This window comes from Sorex araneus, chromosome 5 (assembly GCF_027595985.1).
Source record: "Sorex araneus isolate mSorAra2 chromosome 5, mSorAra2.pri, whole genome shotgun sequence".
Lineage (NCBI taxonomy): Eukaryota > Metazoa > Chordata > Mammalia > Eulipotyphla > Soricidae > Sorex > Sorex araneus.
The window spans coordinates 108201164-108224483 of NC_073306.1; the positions used below are offsets into that span (position 1 = coordinate 108201164).

At 40.8% G+C, this 23320-nt stretch overlaps 1 protein-coding gene across 1 annotated transcript in view; it reads right to left on the reverse strand.

The window, feature by feature from the left end:
• The window catches only part of DNAJC12 (DnaJ heat shock protein family (Hsp40) member C12), a 44493-nt gene extending 22168 nt beyond the window's left edge, over positions 1-22325 (reverse strand). The window contains exons 1-3 of the mRNA XM_004617095.2: positions 22109-22325; positions 16131-16209; positions 2176-2315 (exon numbers count right to left, since the gene is read on the reverse strand). Coding sequence (XP_004617152.1) covers positions 2176-2315; positions 16131-16209; positions 22109-22186 — 297 coding nt within the window. The 5' untranslated portion in view covers positions 22187-22325. The remainder of the gene's footprint in view (positions 1-2175; positions 2316-16130; positions 16210-22108) is intronic.
• Between the last annotated feature and the right edge of the window lie 995 nt (positions 22326-23320).

Sequence of the window (23320 nt, forward strand, 5' to 3'; positions counted from 1 at the left end):
ACATACCACCACTTCTCAATCTCCAGCATGTGCAAGCAGCAGCATTAAAATGTGAGAGCACTAAGACTAAGGGTGGGCAGTCTCCAACCATTGCAACATCGGAACAAAGAAATGAAGGGGAATGAGGAGAAGAGGCCAGACAGTCTGGTGAGCAACGCGGCCGGAGAAATGCTCCGGACCCGAATCCGGGCCAACAACACCAGGGATCCAGACGGAGGAGGTACAGCTGGTACACCTTCTCCAGATGGAACCCTGGCGACACTGAGCAGCAACTAACACGGCTCCGGGTTGCGGGACTGGAACACATTGGAGCCGCGCGGCCGCTAACGGTTAGCGGCCACGCGACCTTTTCTAAAAACTGAAAATATACAATCTTTTAATGACAAACCAATTATCAAATGCTTCCTTAGTAGGGCTGTCTTCCCTGGGGGGAAACTCCAACAACAATAATGAGTTTTGTTTTGCAATATGGAATGTAATCAAGGTAGAGAGAAAATGAAGTGAAATTCATCAGTCATACAGTTGGGGGGGGCGGTGGGGGGGGTATACTGGGGATTTTGGTGGTGGAATATGGGCACTGGTGAAGGGATGGTGTTTGAATATTGTATAACTGAGACATAAACCTGAAAACTTTGTAACTTTCCACATGGTGATATAATAAAAATTTAAAAAAAAAAAAAGAAATGAAGGGGAATGAATTATTTTACTTTTTAAAAGTAAATAAATCTGTAACTGTACCCTCACGGTGATTCACTAATTAAAAATAAATAAATTAAAAATAAATAAATAAAATAAACAAATTGGACTAAAAAAAAAGTAAATAAAGAGAGACAAACAGAGAGACAAACAAACAGACAGACAGAGAAGAAATGTAGCTGCCATAGAGGCAGTGGTGGGTAGGAGAGGGAAACTGGGGACATTGATGGTGGGAAATGTACACTGATCGGGGACAGGTGGTGGAACATAGTCTGACTGAAACCCAATTGTGAACAAGTTTGTAACTGTGTATCTCACTCTGATTCCATTTTAAAAATTAAAAAAAATTTTTAAAATAAAATAAAGGTGAATGTTGACAGGAGTGTTTAAACTGAACAGTTAGAGACTTTCCAAAGTAGTCCCAGGTTTTTCTGACTGATCCAGAGTGTTGGGGCTGGACTGAGCTATCAGGGCGAGCCCATGTAGACTGTACCGTACTACGGACAGGAACATAGGGACCCATGAAAATGGGCGAGATTTCTCGTGTGTCCTGACTGATTTGGATGAAGCTGAACATTTTCTCCCTTCAAGCTGCCTTCAGAAAAATAATTTCAAAATATATTGAAAAGAGCAGTTTTCCTTCTCTCACGGAAGCCTGGCTGGTCTTTGACACGCAGATCTCCGGTGTTAGCCAAGCCTGACCTTTGAGATTGCAAAATGCAGGTTCTGGCCCAGCCTAGTCTTTGGGATATAGATTTCAGGTGCCTGCCCAGTTTGTATTTGAAGTGTAGATTTCAGGTGGCAGCCCAGCCTATACTATACTTTGGGATATAAATCCAGGTGCCTGTAGCCCAAGAAAGGTTTCAGTTCTGGCTTTGTATCCTTTCCCCTAGGCTACAGGCCTACAGGTACAAGGAAACAATATGTTTCCACTGTCTCAATGTTCTTTCTGTAACTTCTTTTGATGCCTTTGATAATGTCACTATCGCGCCCTTTAGAGGTACCATGATCAATAAAAGGAAACTACAGGGCTCTCTACCTTTGTCTAAGAGTCAGAGAGAACCTAGGCCCTCCATGAAATACATTCTTCTGCGTTCCTTGTCTCAGCGCCTCCAACCACACGAACGTTCATGCAACACCAGAGATAGCAAATTATACTTATATTCCATCAGTTTTTGTGTCTTCTCCTTACTGTTATCTATTGACTCGTTTGTTTGTTTGTTTGTTTGTTTTTGAACCACACCTGGAAATCCTCAGGGATTGCTCCTCACTTTGCACTCAGGAATTACTCCTGGCAGTGTTCAGGGGAACCATATGGGATGCTAGGGATTGAACCTAGGTCAGCCATGTACAAGGCAAACATCCTACCCGCTGTACTATTGCTCTGGCCCCTCTATTGACTCTTTAAGTGAGCACATGAGTCTAATCTACAGACTTCCTAGGCTTCATTCATTCATATTATCCCAGAGAGAAACCTACCGTTTTCACTGAGTCACTTAAAGCTTCCCACTGTTGGAATGGCATTGCCATCTGGCTCCTTCGCCAGTGGTCATAACGGGCTCGACTCTCTTCGTTAGTCAGAACCTCCTTTGCTTTCTGCAGTTTCTGAAAAGTCTCCACTGGAAAAGAAATCAAGAGATGAGCACTTCTCTTTCAGAGGGGCTATTTTATTTTTCTGTTTTTAGCATTTACTATTGTTTACATAACATGGTTACAGCAGTGTTAATGTTTATGGTATTTATGTGCAACTATATTGTATTTTCACCACTGCCAAAGTGCCCAAGATGCTCAGAAAGATTATTTTAAACTTCCAAACACTCAAACTGATCTTGCTGAAATGTTTCTGCTACTTACTGTGTGGCCTGGGTCCAGTTTCCCTCCTCTAAGCTTTAGCTGAGCACTTCTGGGTATGGCTCCAAACAATAAATAAATAAAATTAAAAGAAATGCACATTCAGAGAGACAGACATAGAAAGATTGCACTTATCTGTGGAATATAAAATAACAGAGTAAGAGACTAACACCCAAGAATAGTAGAAATAAGTACCAGGAGGTTGACTCCATAGCTTTGAAGCTGGCCTCACATTCTGGGGAAAAGGTAGCTCAGATAGAGAAGGGAACACCAAATAAAATGTGGTTGGAGGCCACACGGGTGAAGGGTGATGCGTGCTGAAAGTAGACTGGAGACTGAACACAATGGCCACTCAACACCCTTATTACAAACCACAACACCCAATTGGAGAGAGAGAACAAAAGGGAATACCCTGCCCCAGAGGCAGGGTGGGTGGGGGGGAGATGGGATTGGGAGGTGGGAGGGATGCTGGGTTTATTGGTGGTGGAGTGTAGGATGACATTACTTTGTCCTTTCCCTCCTTGCCACAAGTAGCTTGTCCCGGTTTTACCCAGAGTTTAGGCTTACCCCAGTCACACCCATCAAGGTGTTCCCGAATCTCTCCCATCCCTTTGTTTAGCTATAATCACTTCTCCATGCTCTCTTCCCCAAAAGAGTTAATCCTCGGCTTTCCCTTAATCTGACTCTGCTAATTTGCAAGGTCAGACCTTCCTAGGATACTGAATTTATATTATATAAATTAATATTGCCTTGCTCTTCTTCTTGTGCCTTTTGAATAATTTACTTTAAAGCTATGACTGTTTTGTATAGACACAAGAAGACAATATTATGTTTTTATAACTTGGGAATTAATTGGCCTCGAATATTCCCTCCCGGGCCTCTGCTTTCTCCACTTAAGCCTCAGTTGCCCTCAGTTCCTAGCACCCCAAAGTAGGGTCCCCGACGTGGGACAGGAAGGATCCAGGGCAAGCGGTGAGTTATGTGCTACCCTGGCATCGAGATGGGCCTGGCCAAAGTGCCTAATTCTTAACTATAAGTTAAGAGCTTGATCATAGACAAATGCTGTCATGATCCAATAGTAATTATGAGACAGGGACCCTGCCAGGGATAGGAAAGACTGATCTGGCCTGAGCACTGTAGTCTGAGATTGAGATGGCCCCAGGAGAGCAATTCTATAAGCTTTAATGCATCTCTTATTGTGTCCATACAAAATAATTAATATTATGAATTCTTATATGTTTGCTGGCTGAGGAGAAGAGAAACACATTCATGGGACTCCGCCCTTGGGTGGATCCTCCTGCTGAAAGAGAATTAAGTCCTAGGAGAAGCATCCCCTAAGGGAAAGGAACCTTACCCTATTGATGGTGACCACACCTATGTGTATGCCCCAACCCCCTGATGCTGTGGAGATTTAACTAGGCTGTGAGAGTGGGTTGGGGGGCCAGATCCACGAGCCAGATCCACGGGCCAGATCCACGGGCCAGATCCATGGGGAGAGATCCAGGAGAGCGGGAGAGAAGCGGAGGGAGAGAATGAAATAAACGGATCGAGCAACCAGTTTGGCCTTCTTCCTTCTTCCTTCCGTCGCCTGCCCTCGACTGACGGCACACACAGCGGTTCCCGGGCACCAGACGCGGGCGGTGAGACAGAGCCACCCGGAGAGCCCGCGAGTGCTCGCGCCCCTCGGCGTTCTTTAGTTTTTTACAGCTGCACTTTTCAAATCATGACAGCATTTGTCTATGATCAAGCTCTTAACTTATAGTTAAGAATTAGGCACTTTGGCCAGGCCCATCTCGATGCCAGGGTAGCACATAACTCACCGCTTGCCCTGGATCCTTCCTGTCCCACGTCGGGGACCCTACTTTGGGGTGCTAGGAACTGAGGGCAACTGAGGCTTAAGTGGAGAAAGCAGAGGCCCGGGAGGGAATATTCGAGGCCAATTAATTCCCAAATTATAAAAACATAATATTGTCTTCTTGTGTCTATACAAAACAGTCATAGCTTTAAAGTAAATTATTCAAAAGGCACAAGAAGAAGAGCAAGGCAATATTAACTTATATAATATAAATTCAGTATCCTAGGAAGGTCTGACCTTGCAAATTAGCAGAGTCAGATTAAGGGAAAGCCGAGGATTAACTCTTTTGGGGAAGAGAGCATGGAGAAGTGATTATAGCTAAACAAAGGGATGGGAGAGATTCGGGAACACCTTGATGGGTGTGACTGGGGTAAGCCTAAACTCTGGGTAAAACCGGGACAAGCTACTTGTGGCAAGGAGGGAAAGGACAAAGTAATGTCATCCTACAGTGGAGAATGGGCACTGGTGAAGGGATGGGTTCTCGAACATTGTATGAGGGAAACACGAGCACGAAAATATATAAATCTGTAACTGTACCCTCACGGTGATTCACTAATTAAAAAACAAATTAATTTTAAATAAATTTTAAATAAATATAATAAAATTTTTTAAAAAAGAAATGCACATTCAGATACGTTTTTCTTTCTTTTTTTAGTTACAGGGGACACACCCAGCAGTTCTAGGGGTACCATGTAGTACCAGAGATATGACTCAGGGCCTTGGACATTCAAGGCATGTGCTCTACCACCTGAAGCTTCCTCCTAACCCTAAAGCCAAAACTTTTTATTAATTTTTTTCTTTGGGTGGGCCACACCCAGGAGTGCTCAGGTGTTGTTACTCCTGGATATGCACTCAGGAATTACTCCTGGAAGTGCACACGGAATCATATGGGATTCTGGGGATTCAAATCCTGGTTGGTTATATACAAGGCAAGTGCCCTACCCACTGTACAATCACTGTGGCCCCAAATCAAAACTTTTTCATAGAATAGTATACCAGACAAATGTACAAAAATATATTTGTGACTTTATACATTAATCATGAGCAATCTAAAAATGAAATCAATAAAATAATTTAATCATACTGACATCAATAAAGGTAAATAAATAAATAAAATATAGATAAGATACAAATAAAATATAGAATAAAATAAATTAAATATAGGACTATTATGTAACTCAGTGATACAGACTGTGCCTTGCATATATGAGGTTTAAGATTCAATATCCAGAAGCAAAAACAAAAGAGGAAGAGAAAAGAATTGAGCTGGAGAGATAGTACAGCAGGTAGTGGGCTTGCTTTGCATGCAGCCAATCTGGGTTCAACTTCCACACAGTTTATGGTCCTCCAAGCACTGACAGGAGTGATCCCTGAGCACTGGCCAAGACTAAGCTCTGAGAACAGTTGGATATGATGCAAAAACAAAGAAAGAAAGAATGAAGTGAAGGTTGGAGATGTAGCTCAGTGGTAGTGAACATACAAATATGAGATCCTGCATTCTAGCCTCAGCACTATTTCACATATAGATCCATATTTTATATGATATGCACATAGCAACATGTATAAATAATATGATCAAAATTAATAATAAATTAAAATTCTCTTTAGATGCGAGCACAAGCAAAAGCAATAAGGGGAAAAGAAAAATTGAAGATCATCAAAACTGCAATATTTGCACTTCAAAGAACACCAAAAACAAATTCAAAGGATATGACATGGAATGGAAATATTTGAACATCACAGCTCTGGTGAAACCTTGTATCAAAAATTTAAGAAGAATTCCTATAGTTCAAACAGAATACCAATAATACCATTTTTAAATGGACCAAGGAATTGAATAGACATTTCTCCAAAGAAGATAAGTAAATGGCCAATGATAACATGTTCAACATCACTAGTCATTTGGGAAACACAAAGCAAAATTATAGTGAGATGTCACTTCACAGCGACTAGGATGATTAAACTTTAAAAAATCTATAATTATAAGTATTAGTGAAAGGGAGGAAATATCAGGTGCTTCATACAGTTCGATGGACTGTAAAAAACAGAGTAGCTGCTTTTAAAATGTTTGGCAGTTCCACAATATTGTAGACATAAAATTAACCAGTGGAGCTGGAACGACAGTACCGCAGGTAGGGTGTTTGCCTTGCATGCGGCCGACCTGGGTTCGATTCCCAGCATTCCATATGGTCCCCTGAGCACTGCCAGGAGTAATTCTGAGTGCAAAGACAGGAGTAGCCCCTGTGCGTTGCCGGATGTGACCCAAAAAGCAAAAATTAATTAATTAATAAACCAGCAAACCTAGAATTTCAATCCTAAGTATATACTAAAGGGAACTGAAACACGATGTCCACAAAAAATCTTTGATAAGAATGTTTACAGTAGCATTGTTCATACTAACCAAAATAACAGATATAACCTAAATTTCATACAACCATGATAATATAAACAAAATGAAGTATTGAATTATCATTCAGGTATTAAAAAAGAAATTAAGCACTGCTTCATGTTGTGACTTTGATGAGCCTTGAGAATCTTATGTAAGAAGCCAGTTGCCAAAGGTCACATGTTATATGATCCCATTTGTATGAAATATCCAGACATATCCAGACTAAACAAATACATAGTCTGTGAGTTTTTTACTTAAACTTAAACTACAATGATAGTTTCTAGAGAGAGTAGGAGGAAGTGAAAGGTGATTGCTTATGAGTATAAGGTTTCTTCCCTCCACCCCACTCCCCACAACTTTACTGGAAGCATATCATCATCCTATCATCACCTTCATCACCATTATTCCCATTTTACAGAATGTAGGCTGGAGGTTAGGAGATTAATGTGGTTTACCAAAGTCCCCAAGCCTCAAGCAAGGGGATCTCAATTTAAATGCAAACCTTCCAGGCTCCCTAGTCAGTGCTCTCCAGGCAACACTTAAGGGCCTTCTGCCATTTTCATTTTCCTAATACAATGTGATAAATAGAAATATAAAGGCCACAGTAGTTCTGCTTGGAGTTAGAAATAGTTCAGTTGTTTTCTACAGTTCTTCTCTATCTCTTATCTCATATCCATTAGCAAACCTTATTGGTTCTACCTTTAAATCATGCCCACAATCTTCCCTCTTGTCATCACCTTCACTCCCAGAATTCTAGTCCTAGCCATTGTCCTCTAATCTCAGTGGATCTCCCTATTGTTGCTTTGGTCTCTTTTCTATGGAGCAGTAATTTTTTTTTAATTAAGTACATGACATCCCTTCTCTTTACAAAATGACGTCCAATGCCTTCTCCTTTTCTCTTAGAATAAAATTGTAAGTGCTCTGAGTTTAGCTTTGTTTGTTTTTGACCACACTGGCTATGCTTATGGGCACAAGTGCTCAAGAGCAGTGAAAGGGTTGGAGCAGGGCAGAGAAGACCTCAACAAGATAGCGTCTGAGCCAACATTGGAAGGAAATAAACCATATGAGCACATGAGGCAGATGTATTCACAAATGCTCACTTCTGGTGGTGCTCGGGGTCCCATGAACCCAATGCTTCACACATGTAGAACAAGGGCTCTATCACTGAGCTACATCCTGGGCCTTAAGAATGGAAAATTCTTCCCAGGACTAACTGTAGCACTGTATGTGAGCAACTGTCGTCCCGTTGTTCATCGATTTGCTCGAGCGGGCACCAGTAATGTCTCCATTGTGAGACTTGTTGTTACTGTTTTTGGCATATCGAATACGCCACTGTAGCTTGCCAGGTGAGCAAGCCTTGCGGGCGGGATACTCTCGGTAGCTTGCCAGGCTCCCCGAGAGGGACGGAAAAAAATCAAACCTGGGTCGGCCGTGTGCAAGGCAAAGCCCTATCCAATGTGCTATCACTCCAGGTCTGACATATCTCTCCTGCATTCCACGCTACCTGATTTCCTTATCTCACCCCTCTTCCCTTGCTAAAACTATATTTACTACTCTGATATTCCTTGAGGACATGAAGCACACACCAATCCCCAAATCTTATTATTTCTGTTATTTTCACCAAGAACACTCTTAGCTCCGATGCTATCTCGTGGTCTTCTCTGCCCCTGCCTACCCTTTCAGCCCCACTCTTACCTCCCGAGACCTACTTTACTGTTTTTCATAGTACTTATCCTTTAACATGGGCTGGAGCAGTAGCACAGCAGGTAGGACATTTGCCTTACACGCGGCCAACCCGGTTTCAATTCCTCCACCCCTCTCGGAGAGCCTGGCAAGCAACCGAGATTATCTCACCCACATGGGAGAGCCTGGCAAACTACCCGTGACGTATTCGATATGCCAAAAACAGTAACAAGTCTCACAATGGAGACCTTACTGGTGCCCGCTCGAGCAAATCAATGAGTAACGGAATGACATTGAAACAATGATCCTCTAACATGTTTATGTTCTTTCCCCTCTACCAGAATATGAGACCATGCTTTGTTTCTTTTCATTCCTCACTGGAGCAGAGCTGGAGGTGCTCATTAACTGAATGAATGCTTCCTGTTTAGACTATGAATCTAAAGGCGTTCACAGAGTACTATTTCCTGAGCTCCAAGCACCAAAGCAATAATATGAATCCTCAAAACCTTTTGTGAGTGTGGAACATTTTAATTATATTGGGAAAAAACAAGTAAAATGACCTTGAGAGTACTTTGAAATACCTCATAAAGGACCAGAACAATAGTATAACAGGCAGGGAGTCTGCCCTGCATGAGGCTCACCCAGGTTCCATCCCAGCACCCCATAAGGTCCCAAAGCCCACCAGGAATGGTCCCTGAGTGCTGCTGGTTGTGGCCACAAAACAAAAAAAAAAAACAAAAAAGAGTAAGCCCTGAGTACCATGGGGTGTGGTCCCAAAACCTAACTAAAGTATTTCATGAAAAGTAGTCAAGATCCTCTGTAAGAGAAGACATTAGGATAAAATTTTAGTTAATACTGAGAATACCTTCATGCCAGATGTGAAAATATTGAAATGCTCCCGGACCCCACTTGATATAGAGTGCTGTTCCTGAGTTCTCCACCCTCCCCACAATGCCATCACTTCAATGTCCTCCCAGCAATCAGAGGTTCCCTGATATCCTGATAGGGCTCCTCTGGGAGTATCATGCTAAGTGAAATGAGTCAGAAAGAGAGGGACAGACATTGAAGGACTGCACTCATTTGTGGAGTATAGAATAACATCACATGAGGCTGACACCCAAAGACAGTAGATACAAGGGCCAGGAGGATTACCCCATAGCTGGAAGACTGCTTCATGAGCAGAGGGGAGAAGGCAGATAGAATAAAGAAGGGATCACTAAGAAAATGATGACTGGAGGAACCAGTTAGGATGAGAGATGCATGCCGAAAGTAGATAATGGAACAAATATGATGACCTCTCAGTGTCTGTGTTGCAAGCCATAATGCCCAAAAGTAGAGAGGGAGTCTGGGGAATATTGTCTGCCATGGAGGCAGGGGGAGGGTGGGAAAGGGGGGGTATACACGGGATATTGGTGGTGGGGAATGTGCACTGGTGGAGGGATGAGTGTTTGATCATTATGAGATTGTAACCCAAACATGAAAGCTTGTAACTATCTCACGGTGATTCAATAAAATAAAATTTTTTTTAAAAACAGGGCTCCTCTGTTTATAATATCACCCTCAGAGATAATGGAAATTCTTGAGTTAAAGGGAAGATCCCAAAGATGGGCGGTTCTTGGACACTGCAGGAAAACAAGTCTACTGAAAGCTTCTTTCCATAGCAGCCGGTGCAGTGAAAAAGACTTCTATGGCTGACAGCAATGCCAATGTCCCATTGTAGAAATGAGAGGTCACTTTTTCCATCAGGAATTAAAAAGCTCATTAAATCATCACTGTTGACGGACAATCCAGTTACAACTAGCAAAGATTTACATATTTATCTCTGAGTCACCTCTTTTTATGTACTGTTGGCCTCATTTTCTAGTTTCCTGAATGAAGGAAGACCTCTCAGAATTGTCCTGACGTCACTCCCTGCACAACAATTAATAAGAAGAAAGCAAAAGAGACTTTATCTTTCCCGCTAGATGGACTTTTCCTTGTTCCTTCCTCTTCTCCACATTTAATGAGCTTGTGCTTGTATTTGTCTTTTAATACATCAGCTCATCAAATGAATCACAGAAGATAAACATTTGCCAGAGATGAGAGATCTCATTTTATATGTTTGTAGAGGCAAATTATGCTGGGGCCTTTGAGAGATATTCTGATTCAACTCCTATGTCTACCTTGAAAATACAGAAGCTCTTTTAAATTGGTATTTTGTGATAGAATCATATTATTAGAGCCATGTTTTAACGTAGTCTATTTATAGTTACATGATATATAATAATGTAATATAACATTACAACATGCTTTAAAAACATCAGAAGAAAAATATGCCATCTGTTAGATACTGGGTCTCCGTTGGAGAAAGATGAAAACAGACATCCACTTTCAACATTATCAATTACCGTCTGTTAGGGTTTATTCCAAATGGGGAAGCAATGAAGTGGGGATCTTTTGGGTTTTATTTCATTGTTTCTTTGTGGTATAGTGCCACGAATCCAACCCAGTACCTCCTACATGTGAAGCATGTTTATGCCACTGAATGACATCCCCAGCTCAAAAGAAAATGCTCCTTTTCTCCTCCTTCTCTCTCGTTCTATTGTTGCTGCTGTAATGACCAAAGGGTCACACACTTTAGTGATGGTATCAAAGATCCCAGTTGGCAGTGTTTCCGGGTCCCACTCAGCATGGAGGCGGGGCAGAGCTGGCATACGCCTGCCGGTAAAGCTGCTGCTCTACCACTGTACCAGTGACCTTGCCCTGTGCCCCCTCCTAAAGAGCTTTAGGCTTTTTTTCTAAAGAGATTTTTGTTTTGTTTTGTTTTGTTTTGTTTTGTTTGGGGGCCATACCTGGTGGTGCTCAGGGCTTTCTCCTGCCTCTGCGTTTGAGATCACTTCTGGTGGGCAAACATACGGGGTGTAGGAGAATGAACCTGAGTCAACCGCACGGCAAGGCAAATGTCCTGCCCGCAGTAAAGAGACATTGGTGCTTGGTGCTTGGTGCTCTGGCCCCTCTAAAGAGATCTCTTATGTAAGAATCCATTGAGACATTGAAAGATATCCATTAGCAAGGTGCAAAGAGCTCTCTTTCTTCAAATATCCAAATGTCTTCTCTGGGTTTTGTTTGTTTTTTGGTATGGGTACCACGCCTTGCAATGCTCAGGGGTTACCCCTGGCATCAGGCTCAGAGAGCTCAGGGAACTTATGTGGTACCAGTGATGGAGCCAGCCTCCTGTACACGAAGCTGGAGCCCTATCCAAATGTCTCTAAAGCCTGTAAATCAATAACAGAAAGGCCATTTCATGGGGCCTTCATTTAGTCTGAAGTCCCTTTTTTTAGGGTCAAAGAGAAGTTAATAAAGCACTGGGCTGAACCTTTTCTGCTAACATGCACACACAACTAGTATGAGCACCAGCAAGGTACATCAGTGACAAAATTTCTGTAGCAGCCATAAAAGAGAAAGGATTTTTTTTAAACTTAGAAATGTTATGAGGAAATGAGAAAGATTGGATGGAGAGAGAGAGAGAGAGAGAGAGAGAGAGAGAGAGAGAGAGAGAGAGAGAGAGAGAGAGAGAGCTATTCTGTTTTGTTTTAAAAAATTATCTTGGAATGCTGCATAAAAACAAGAAAAGAGGGGGCTGGAGTGATAGCACAGCGGGTAGGGCATTTGCCTTGAAAGCGGCCGACCCGGGTTCAAATCCCAGCATCCCATATGGTCCCCTGAGCACCGCAAGGAGTAATTCCTGAGTGCAGAACCAGGAGTAACCCCTGTGCATCGCCAGGTGTGACCCAAAAACCAAAAAAAAAAATTAAAAAAAATAAAAACAAGAAAAGAAACCCCACTGAACCAAGATTGCCACCATTCTCTGAGCTCTTCCTGCATGCAGGATACCTCCTGTCATCTTTACTGCAGATACAGAATGTACTGTTAGTCTTATCATTTTCATCCTTTCACAACTCCCTCTACCCTTCCCCCTCATTGTTGTTGCTGATTTTATGGGGTGGCACACAGACTTGGTGTGGTCCCCTGGGATCAAACAGGGGGTTGCACGCTCTCACACTTGGCTTGGTGCCAGCTGAGGCCTGCATGCCTTTAGTTGTGCCTTTGGCTCATGTGCTTACAAGGAATCAAACTCTTCAGTGCGCTTCCCAGTTGCAGTGATTGTGAAGGGGTGTGTGGAGAGGTCACTTTGTGGCTCAAACATGTATTCCCAGGGATCATCCTTCCTGACTGTGGTACTTGCATATCTTTTTCAGTTGTGGTCTTTGTTGTGGGGTGCACACTTTTAAATGGGTGTTTATAAACACCCAGCTGCAGTGCCACTGGAAATCACTTGCAGGGTCAGAGATTCTAGACAGCAAAGCTGCCAGGATCACGCATGGCATATATGGTGACACTGGGATTTGATCTCATGACCATATGTTTGCAAGGCAGGTGCTCTAAGCCCTTGCATTATTCCTCTGGATGTAGTCTGTTCATTTTCCATCTGGAGAATCTTGAGTCTCAGAGCAGTTCCTCAGGTGTAACTTGTAACTGGAACTGAAGAAGATCCAGTCTGTGTTCATATCTGCTACTTCATTGGGCTAACAAATCAGTAGGTGTCTATTGGGTTTTCTTGTTTGGGTTTTTGTTGCAGTTGTTTATTTATTTGTTTTTGAGCCACACACAGTGGTGCTCAAGGCTTACTCCTGGGTCTGCACTCAGGAATTCCTCCTGATAGGCTGTGGAAGGACTATATGGGGTGCCAGTGATTCAACTGGTCAGCCGTGTGCAAGGCAAATGTCCTACCCACCATACTATCGCACCAGCCACACAAAGCTGTAGTTTTAATGATGATGGCTAAGACTATACTTAGTGCATATACCAGTTCTTAGTGCATATACTTAGTGCATATACCATATATAAATATAAATATTTATATTTATGCACTATATATTATATATAATATATAGTGCATATATCATATATAAATATAAATATTTATGCTTATGCACTATATTATATATAATATATAGTGCATATACCATATATAAATATATATTAAGTTATATTTAATTTATTAGTAAATTAGTGCATATATCATATATAAATATTTCTATATATGTACTATATATATATTTATGCACTATATATATCAGTATACTGATATACTGGTATCTTAGTATCCCCTTTTTTCTGAAAGTTCATGGAAAGCCACTTTACTATTATATAAGACCCACATTGGTACCTGTGTCCACTCGTGGAAAGAACTTCAAAGAGGACTTTTTTTTTTTTTTGCTATTTGAATTAGTTTAATCAAAGGATTTTAATAACAGTCAAAGTACTTTTTCTGTTCATTCAGTCATTTTACAAACACAACCTGAATGTTAGGTGCTGTAAATACAAAGTCAATCTAACACGGCCTCAGAAACCAGGTTTTGCAGCCACTCAAAGATGAATCAATTGAGAAACAAATGGACCAGTTGAGAAAGAGTTTTATTAGCAAAAACTGGCCAGTTGGAATATGTGAACTGTTATCCTCCAAAACTGCATGGTTGTAAGAAGCAGGTTAATAGACAATGAATAAAGGAAGCACATTTTTACAAAGGGCAGGTTGCAGACCAGTGGGATCCAGAAAGATGTATAAATTCCCCTGCGGTCTGCCCACATACTACCTTATCTGTAAAAACGTCCTGGCCACCAAAGTTCTAGTGCTGTTCCATTGTTAAGTGGCCCCCTAATCCCACTCCTGATTTCTTCCCCTTTTATCTTGGGTAGCCACCATACTCTTCATTTCAGCCACTTGTCATTGTAGTTTCCTCATGTAAATGCTCATGCTATGAGGAATTTTGCTTTTAAAGAAAAAAAAATGAAAATAGCATTTATTTCAGAGTGAGTCATTGTAAAAGTAGCATGTGCCCTAAGCCTTCCCAGAAACCCCTCGATAGGGGCTGTGAATTTATCATGTCCCTCCTCTTTCACTATATTTTAGTGTGTTTTAGGTTGTTGAGTTTGTTTGGCAAAAGAGATGGGAGATGCTCAAATTTTTTTTCTGTGTATATTAATAGTGCTTGGTGCTTTCTTCTTACTTTACCATCTGGCTTAGGAAAGATTTCACAGGAACTCTCGACTTTTGGAGGGGAAGCAGTAAACCTCAATATACAAGTTTAATTTGTCCTGCCTAGCTGCCTAACCGGCTGTTCTTGCACCTGGCTGAAATACATTTCCAAGTCTGTCCAGTGTATTATGGATTTCTGTCAGCTACCTTTTAACATTTGCTAAAATTCACCATCTTGACATTTGGGTGAATTTTTGTTAACATTTGAAAGTATTTTTACCAGTAACATAAATCTTTTTCCAAGTATATAAAGAACCATTGAATTTTTTCAGAAAGTTTTGCCAATATAAATTTTGTAAGTGGACACTTAAACCTTTGAAAATAATGTCTATTCAAAAATCGAATCACCTATCAACTGCAAACCTGACAAGGGACAATATTGGTGTCTATGTGCCATTTTGTTTTAAACAATAAAACAAACTGTTTATCTGGACAGGAAACCTTAAGGTAATCTGTACATGAAAACACTCATCACTACGGCAATCAGAAATGGCAATGATTACACAGTGATTCATCATGGATCCTGAATAGAATTTGTTTGCCAGGAACAGAAAACAACTCAAAGACGGGCTTCACTGCTAATGGGAGTGGGGGAAACAGTTAAAGAATAACCTATGTGATGGTTGTTTTTAAAAGTTTACCAAATTTTTATGCTTTTATACTAGAATACCTATCTGAATAACTCCAATCTGTAGAAGTAATGAATACATCTCCTAAATAAGTGTTTAATATTTCACTCATTCAAGAAATTCTTTGTGGGCTAGGAATATAGTTCAGTAATAGAGTACTTGCCTTGCACCAGATGGTTTCCCAAGTACTACCAGGAGCAATGCCAGAGCACTGAATCATGAGTAGCCCTAAGAGGTTTTACAATAGGTAAGGCACTAGCTTTGCACACAGCTATCCTGGGTTTGATCCCCAACACCACGTATGGTCTCCCGAGCCCCACCAGAAGTGAACCCTCAGCACAGAGCCAGGAATTAAGCCCTGAGCACAGCTGTCTATGGCCTAAAAAAATTGTTTTTCAAAGACATAGACATAAGTCAATATGTGACAATGGAATTTAAATTATGATAAAGAAAAAGACAAAATGAAGTAAACATGGCAAGATTCTTATCAAGAAAACAGCTGATTATAAGCTTATGTTAACACTCAAAAGATGTTAAAAATAAAATAAACTTATACATTTTAAAGCATGAATCAAGGGCTGAAGCAATAATCCAGTGGGCAGTGCCTTGCCTTGCACGTGGCCAACCTGGGTTCGATCCTTGGCACTACATATGGTCCCTGTGCACCACCAGGGGTGATCCCTGAGGGCAGAGCCAAAGTCCTGAGCACTGTCATGTGACCCAACAACCAAAAACAACAACAAAAACATGAAGCAGCACATTATCACAGGAATAAAAATAGATGACAAATGATTAATATCAGAGAAAAGGTCTCCTACCATCTAAGAATGCAAAAAATTCCTGACACTGAATGAATATATAAAAGAAAGCAAGGTTTACTGTTCATTCACTTTTTTGTTATATATTCCATTAATTTACATGAGAAATAGAAATTATTAAGTACCTTACCAGCTTTGCTATTTTCAGGATGCTTGTCGGGATGACATTCCAGAGCTCTGACCTTAAATTCTGCCAGAATTTGTTCGACCTAAAATTAAAATAGGTATTTAAAATAAGGACTACAGGGGCTGGAGTGATAGCACAGTGGGAAGGGCATTTACCTAGCACGCAGTCGACCCAGGTTCGATTCCCAGCATCCCATATAGTCCCCCTAGAACCACCAGGAGTAATTCCTGAGTGCAGAGCCAGGAGTAACCCCTGAGCATCGTTGGGTGAGACCCAAAAATAAGCTAAATAAATAAATAAATAAATAAATAAATAAAGGATTACAACTTAAATATCATGAAAGAAGAAACTGGAAATCAAGTTTTCCCAAACCAGCCATGATCCACCCAAGGTTTTATTTTTATCTTTGTATGTGTATTCTAACTTTACCTTTTTTACTGAAGAATAAATTATTTCCTCAATATGAAAATTCAGAAAACATTCAACAAAAGCTCCCTTTTTAAAAAGTGATCTATGATGACCATTTAACTTGCTCCATTACTTAGATGATGACTCAAGACACCTATGAGTTCAATATATTTTAATGACAAAAATGATCAGATATATTTATCATAAGACTATATAAAAAATTGTGCTGGTGTGGCTGAGATTTTTCAAAAGATGCTTAGCAACTATTCATTATTCAGGCATTACTGTCTCATTTATAAACTATCCATATAAAATTCTTTCTTCCTGCCTTTTGATACTTTTCTTTTTTTTTTTTTGTCAAGAATTTCAGAATTGGGGGCCGGAGCGATTGTACAGCAGGTAGGGTGTTTGCCTTGCACACAATTGACCTGGGTTTGATCCCCAGCATCCCATATGGTCTCCTAAACACTGCCAAGAGTAATTCATGAGTGTAGAGCTGGGAGTAACCCCTGAGCATTGCCCCAGGGTGTGACCCAAGAAAGCCAAAATCAAACAAATAAACACGAATTTCAGAATTGGGACCTGGCATATAGTACAGCAGGTAGGATGAGTTTGTCTTGCATGTTCCCAACCAGGGTTCAATCCCTGGCACACATAGGGTCTTCTGAGCCCCACCAGGACTTATTCCTGAGTGCAAAGCCAGAAGTAGTCCTGAGCACAGGTAGGGATGACCCAAACACCCCATTCCAACAAAAAAGAATTTCAGAATTAATAGAAAAAAGATAAAATTCAGACCAGTAAATTTTGTAACTAATTAGCAGTGTGGGCAGAGATTTTGACTGGGAAAATCTGTCATTGTCACTGTCGTCCATTGTTCATCGATTTGCTCTATAGGGCACCAGTAATGTTTCCATTGTGAGACTTATTACTGTTTTGAGCATATCTAATATGCCATGGGTAGCTTGCCAGACTGTGCTGTGTGGGCGGCATACTCTCAGTAGCTTGCCGGGCTCTCCGAGACGGTTGGAGGAATTGAACCCAGGTTGGCCACGTGCAAGGCAAACGCCCTACCCACTGTAGTATCACTCCAGTCCAACTGAAATCCAAATTAAAATGAAGTTTGAGGGGCCAGAGAGATGGGACAGCGGGCCTGAGAGACAGGACTTGCCTTGCAGGCTGGTTTGAAGTTCCTTTACCCCTGAGCACTACCAGGGGACATGCCAGAGCACAATGGCAGGAAATTGGTTTTAAACACCCAAGTAAGGCCCAAACCCATTCCCCCAAAGTATCACTTTCTCAATTTATAAATAACAGTTTTTAAATGAAATTTGTAGGGCTAGAGAGAGAGTATAGCAGGTAGGGTACTTGCCTTGCATGTGGCTGACCTGGTTTCAGTCCCTGGTATCCCACATGGTTCCCTGAGCACCACTAAGAGTGATCCCTGAGCACAGAGCCAGGAGTAAACCCTGAGCATCATTGAGTGTGATGCTCCCCCACAAAAAAAATTGTTATAAGTAAATAATAAAATGAATTTTGTGGGCCACCTAAAATCATAGGTGAAATATTTGTCATCAATAACACACCTATATGATTGGTTTTTATCAACGGTAATTGTGATGGTAGCAACAGGATGGTTATATAACTCTGGGGTCCACCCACTCTCATTAGTACTTGGTTCAGCTACTTGGGCCCAAAGGTTCAAAGCTGGCCTAATGCTACAGTGGTGCTCTGGTCATGGTGCTGGGGGATGCTTACGTCTGACAGTGCTCAGCCCTTTGAGCCCTGACTCTTCCCTTACCTTTTATCATTGTTCTTATGACTGGGAACCACGCATATTTGATTATGCTGCTCACACATTTTTCAGTTAAAACGTTCAGCAGGGAGCACATACTTCAATTGTATTTCTGCTGCATACTTTGGTTATGGTGCTTACCAGGAGGGCCACATTTGGCTGCAATGCTTGCTTTATCCTTCGCTGCAGTGCAGCAGAGATTTGGGGTACTGGGGATCCCAAACAGTAGTGCAACCAGAATTATGCTTTGTGTATATGGGGCAGTACGGGGGGTGAAAGCTCAGGCTGCAAGCACGAGGAGCACTACCATTAGGTTATCCCTGGGCCCCTGGTTGCTTCTTTCCTTTCTCTTTCTGTTTATTTGAGTGACACCCAGCAGTGCTCAGCTGCTCACTCCCAGAGGTGATCAGGCACCATGTAATGCCTGGGCCCAGATCAAACCCTGAGCCTTCTGCATGCAAAACATTATTTGCATGGACTCAGTCCATTGAACTATCTCTCTAGCCCTAATTGCTTTTAATTCCTATTTGTGGGGGGCTGGAGGGATAGTACAGCAGGTAAGGCACTTGCCTTGCACAGAGCTGACCTGAGTTCGATCCCTGGCACCCCATTAGTTCCCCTGAGCCCCCCAGGCATGACCCATCATGAGCACAGAGCAAGGAGGAAGCCCTGAGAACCATTGAGTGTGGTCAAAAAATAAAAATAAAAAAGAAAGTATCTACTGAGATGAAGAAGAGGAAGTCTTCTTAGAGAAAGTCTCCAAAGAGAAAGTCTTCTTAGAACAATAAGTGTGTTTCTTCTGCCTGGATGCTCCCTTTAGCTATCAGTCACCATGTCTGTCTATATAATAAGGAAAACTGAGAAAGAAACTTGTTTTTCATTTTTTAGGCACTAAGTACTCCAAGAACTCTTTAGTGGAAAGCATTTTTAAATTAGCAAGTAATTTATACTCTCTTTGAAACAATTTCTATCGATACAGTATAAACCTGAACATCCCTTTGCCTCTTCCCCCAAAATAACAGATTATATGCTTTAAGACATTTTTTACAATTTTATATACAGTCATGTATACATCATGGGAAATCTTAATAATAGGAGAGGAAAATATTAAACCTATATATGAAAGGTTTTTTTTAAAATTATTTTCTGGCTTGCTGATGTTACTGTTTTATTTAATTCCTATCCCATTTAGAAATATTCTGATCTTAGCCAGTGAAAGCAAACGTACCACAATAATTAATCCTCAATAGTGCTGGGGTATGATCTTTAATTCTTTTATCTTTCCTGTATTTTTCTAATTTCATATTTTAAAAAATTAAGAGTAGTCTCCCTCATTACTTCAGAGTTTGAGTAGCACAAAGTTATCAAACATCTTTGGATACATGGCTGCTGCCTCTGCGTAGCAATGATGTGGGTTATTTTGTCTTGCGTATGCCACACTCTCCCAGGAGCACAGTGTTCAGTGCAGATCATGGGAGGCAGAGACCCTTGAAGTCAAGGTTCACTAGTGTCCAGTAGGCTGGAAAACTACCTACCCTGTTAACAAGCATTTTAAAATGCTTAATTTTTTTATTAATCTGCTAAAGCAAGAAAAAACATCCAAGGACAGTAATAACCAGTGTAATTGAGGATGCAAAGAAATGAACATGTTCATGGTAAGACTGTAAACAGGTGCAAACTTTCTAGAAAACAATTGGGATTCATATATACATATGTATGTATACATACATAAAATACATATGAAATTTCATTTTTGTGCTCTTAATCATACATTTCTATTTCTAGACATTATTTCTATCAGAAATCGAAGGTGGGAAAAATATTTAGTTGTAAAATGTTTCAATGAAGGTAAGGGTGATGGTTCAAAGGGCTGGACTGCATGCTTTGCATGCAGGAGACCCTGATTTGAACCCGGGCACCACATGGTCCCAAGTACTGCCAGGTATGGCACAAAAATCAAAAACAGAAAAATAATTTTTCTAGAAGGAAAGGATTTTAATAATTGCTATATAAAATGAACATTGTAATATAATAATTAATATTTCACACTCATCTCAACAGCATTTTAAATACGGAAATACTGGAACTAAATGAAATATTTGACAAAGAATAATTTATTTAAATCTATGCAATCAGGGCTGGAGTGATAGTACAATGGGTAGGGCGTTTGCCTTGCACACGGCCAACCCAGGTTCGAATTGGTTCCCTGAGCACCGCCAGGAGTGATTCCTGAGTGCAGAGCCAGGAGTAACCCCTGAGCATCACTGGGTGTGACCCAAAAAGCAAAAAATTTAAAAAATAAAAAATAAATCTATGTAATCATTAAGATTTATATGAGGAATACTTAAAAACCATAGAAATCATTGTTCAAAAGTTAATAGACCAGGGGGGCTGGAGTCATAGCACAGCGGGTAGGGCATTTGCCTTGCACGCGGCCGACCCGGGTTCAATTTCCAGCATCCCATATGGTCCTCTGAGCACCGCCAGGGATAATTCCTGAGTGCAGAGCCAGGAGTAACCCCTGTGCATCGCCGGGTGTGACCCAAAAAGCAAAATAAAAAAAAAAAAGTTAATAGACCAGGGTTGGAGAGATAGTACAGCAGATAGGGTACTTGTCAGGGTTCTATCCCCAGCACCATATGGTGTATGCCGAGCCTCACCAGGAGTGATCCCTAAGCACAGAGCCAGGAGTAAGCCCTGAGTAGTGCTGGAGGTCACCAAAAACAAAAAAACAAAAAATAAAAAGTAGATGAAAGCAGGAATCAACAGGTATATAATCTCTTAACCATCTTCAAAGAATATAAGCAGGATAAAAAGTGGAGATTAACAGCCCAAGCATTAATAGTTACCCTTGGGAGACAGAATTATATGAATCTCCGTAAATTTAAAAAAGTATGACCTCTCTAATTTGTCTCTTCGAAACTTTAAATACATTTACAATGAACTTTAAAGAATTTTAAAGAAATGAATTTTAAATACATTTTCACATGTGTTATTTCAGAAACTATCCTTTGAAAAGTTTTAATTTTCTTTGTGCTAAAGTTGATCTATAGGACTGAATGTTTATATGTCTCAGGACTACAGTGATAAGCCAATATCCCTCCACACACTGCGCGGGACCCACATAGGTACCCTTTCAGCCTGGCCCCATCCCCTTGGAACTCTTGGTTTTGTGGTCTCAGATTTTCTTTTGCTTAGCCACCGACTATCCCCTTTGTTTCCTTATGCCACAGGAGTGAAATCATCCAGCTTTCTCCTCTGACTTCATTGATGAAATAACTATATAAAATAACTTCTCTTAACATGACATATTAACAGAAAAGGATATTTTTGTAAATAAGGGGTTTTGTACATAAAGGGATTCTTGGTGTATATAATTTAACTGCTTATATACAATTATATAAAAATTCCAAAATCACTAATTATAAGAAAATTATATTCTGTATCTGAATCACATTTTAAATCACTATAATGTATAGATTGTGAATATCATGAAACTCTGCCAAGAGCAATTACAATAAAATTTTAAATATGTATTTTAGTTTGTGAGTGTGTATGGCCAGATGCCAGAAATATACAAATTCATCAGAAGTTTGCATAAAATTACAATAGGAAAACAAAACTCAGCACACATCCAAATCTTTCACTTTCTTTGAACCAAAGTTGCTTTCAAATAATACAGGATTAGGCTTTAGGCTATATGAGTAGAAGTTCAACGTTAAAACCTTAAATTAAAAACTTGAAACACTGTTGTAAAAAAGAATATTGTCCACTGTCTTACCGAAGACAGTTCATCACATCCCAGGAGCGTGTAGTAATCTTCAGTATCTGCAGAACTGTAATTCAGTATTGCGTCCATTTCAGTGGCTAAAGCAGCCTGTCTACCTTCTGAAGCCAGAGGCGCAACAAGCTGTGAAGTAACAGGAAAACTCCTTTAAATCTGGTTTACAGCTTGATCCAGTTTTAAGGCAGCTCACTGTCAGTGCACCAGATGCCGTCTGAGACCTTTGTAAACTCTACCTTTCATTGGCTGCTCACAGAGAGAAAAGATGAGACCACGTGCCTCACTGTTGCAGTGCTGCCTGGGACCTGTAGTCTGAGTTTATGGAAGAGAGACTGATAAATCCAAAAAAACACTTTAAACCCAGTTAGCCAACTCTCCAACTTCTATATGCTTTTATCCTTTCCTTTTGATTTTTTTTGTTAAGATCTAGAAGAAAACTTGAAGCAATGTTTTTTATTTTTTAAACTGTTAAACATATTAGTGAACTCTTTTCTGAATCTTAAGAATTTGAGGGACTGTAGAGATAGTACAGCGGGTATGAGACTTGCCTTACTCACAGCTGGCACCCCAAAGGATACCCCAAGCCCTGCCAGAAATTATCCCTGAGCACCGAGCCAGGAGTAAGCTCAGAGCACTGCTGGGTATGAGCCCCCTCAGAAAAGAATTTGAGTAAGGGTTTATAAGCCATTTGTAATTTTTTCATTTTATACCCCATGCCCCCCCACCACCCGCTGCCCCTTCATCACTGTTCTTGCTGTTGCAATGACCTGCTAGTGGTGCTCAGCAAGGTCATACATCAGGTTGCTGCACTTGGCATGCATACTCACCAGGGGTCACACTCTTAGCTGAGCATATATGGTAGGGGCAAAGGGTTTGCACAAGTGTTCCCTCATGATTATGCTTCCTGGGTATGGTGCTCCCACATCCTTTTTTGAGTTAGTGCTCCGCAAGAGGTTGAATTCATTTTTTTTTTTTTGGTTTTGGTTTGTTGTCACACCTGGTTGTGTTCAGGGCTTATTTCTGCTCGGTGCTCAGGGATCTATCCTGGCAGAGTTCAAGGGACGATCTGGAATATTGGGGATTGAACCACCTGTGCTATCACTTTGGTCCCATTTTTGTGGTGCTGACAAACACCTGACCATGGTGCAGCTGGAAATTGAAGATTCAAACAGTGGTGCTGCCAGAACCATGCTGACCACATGTGGGAAC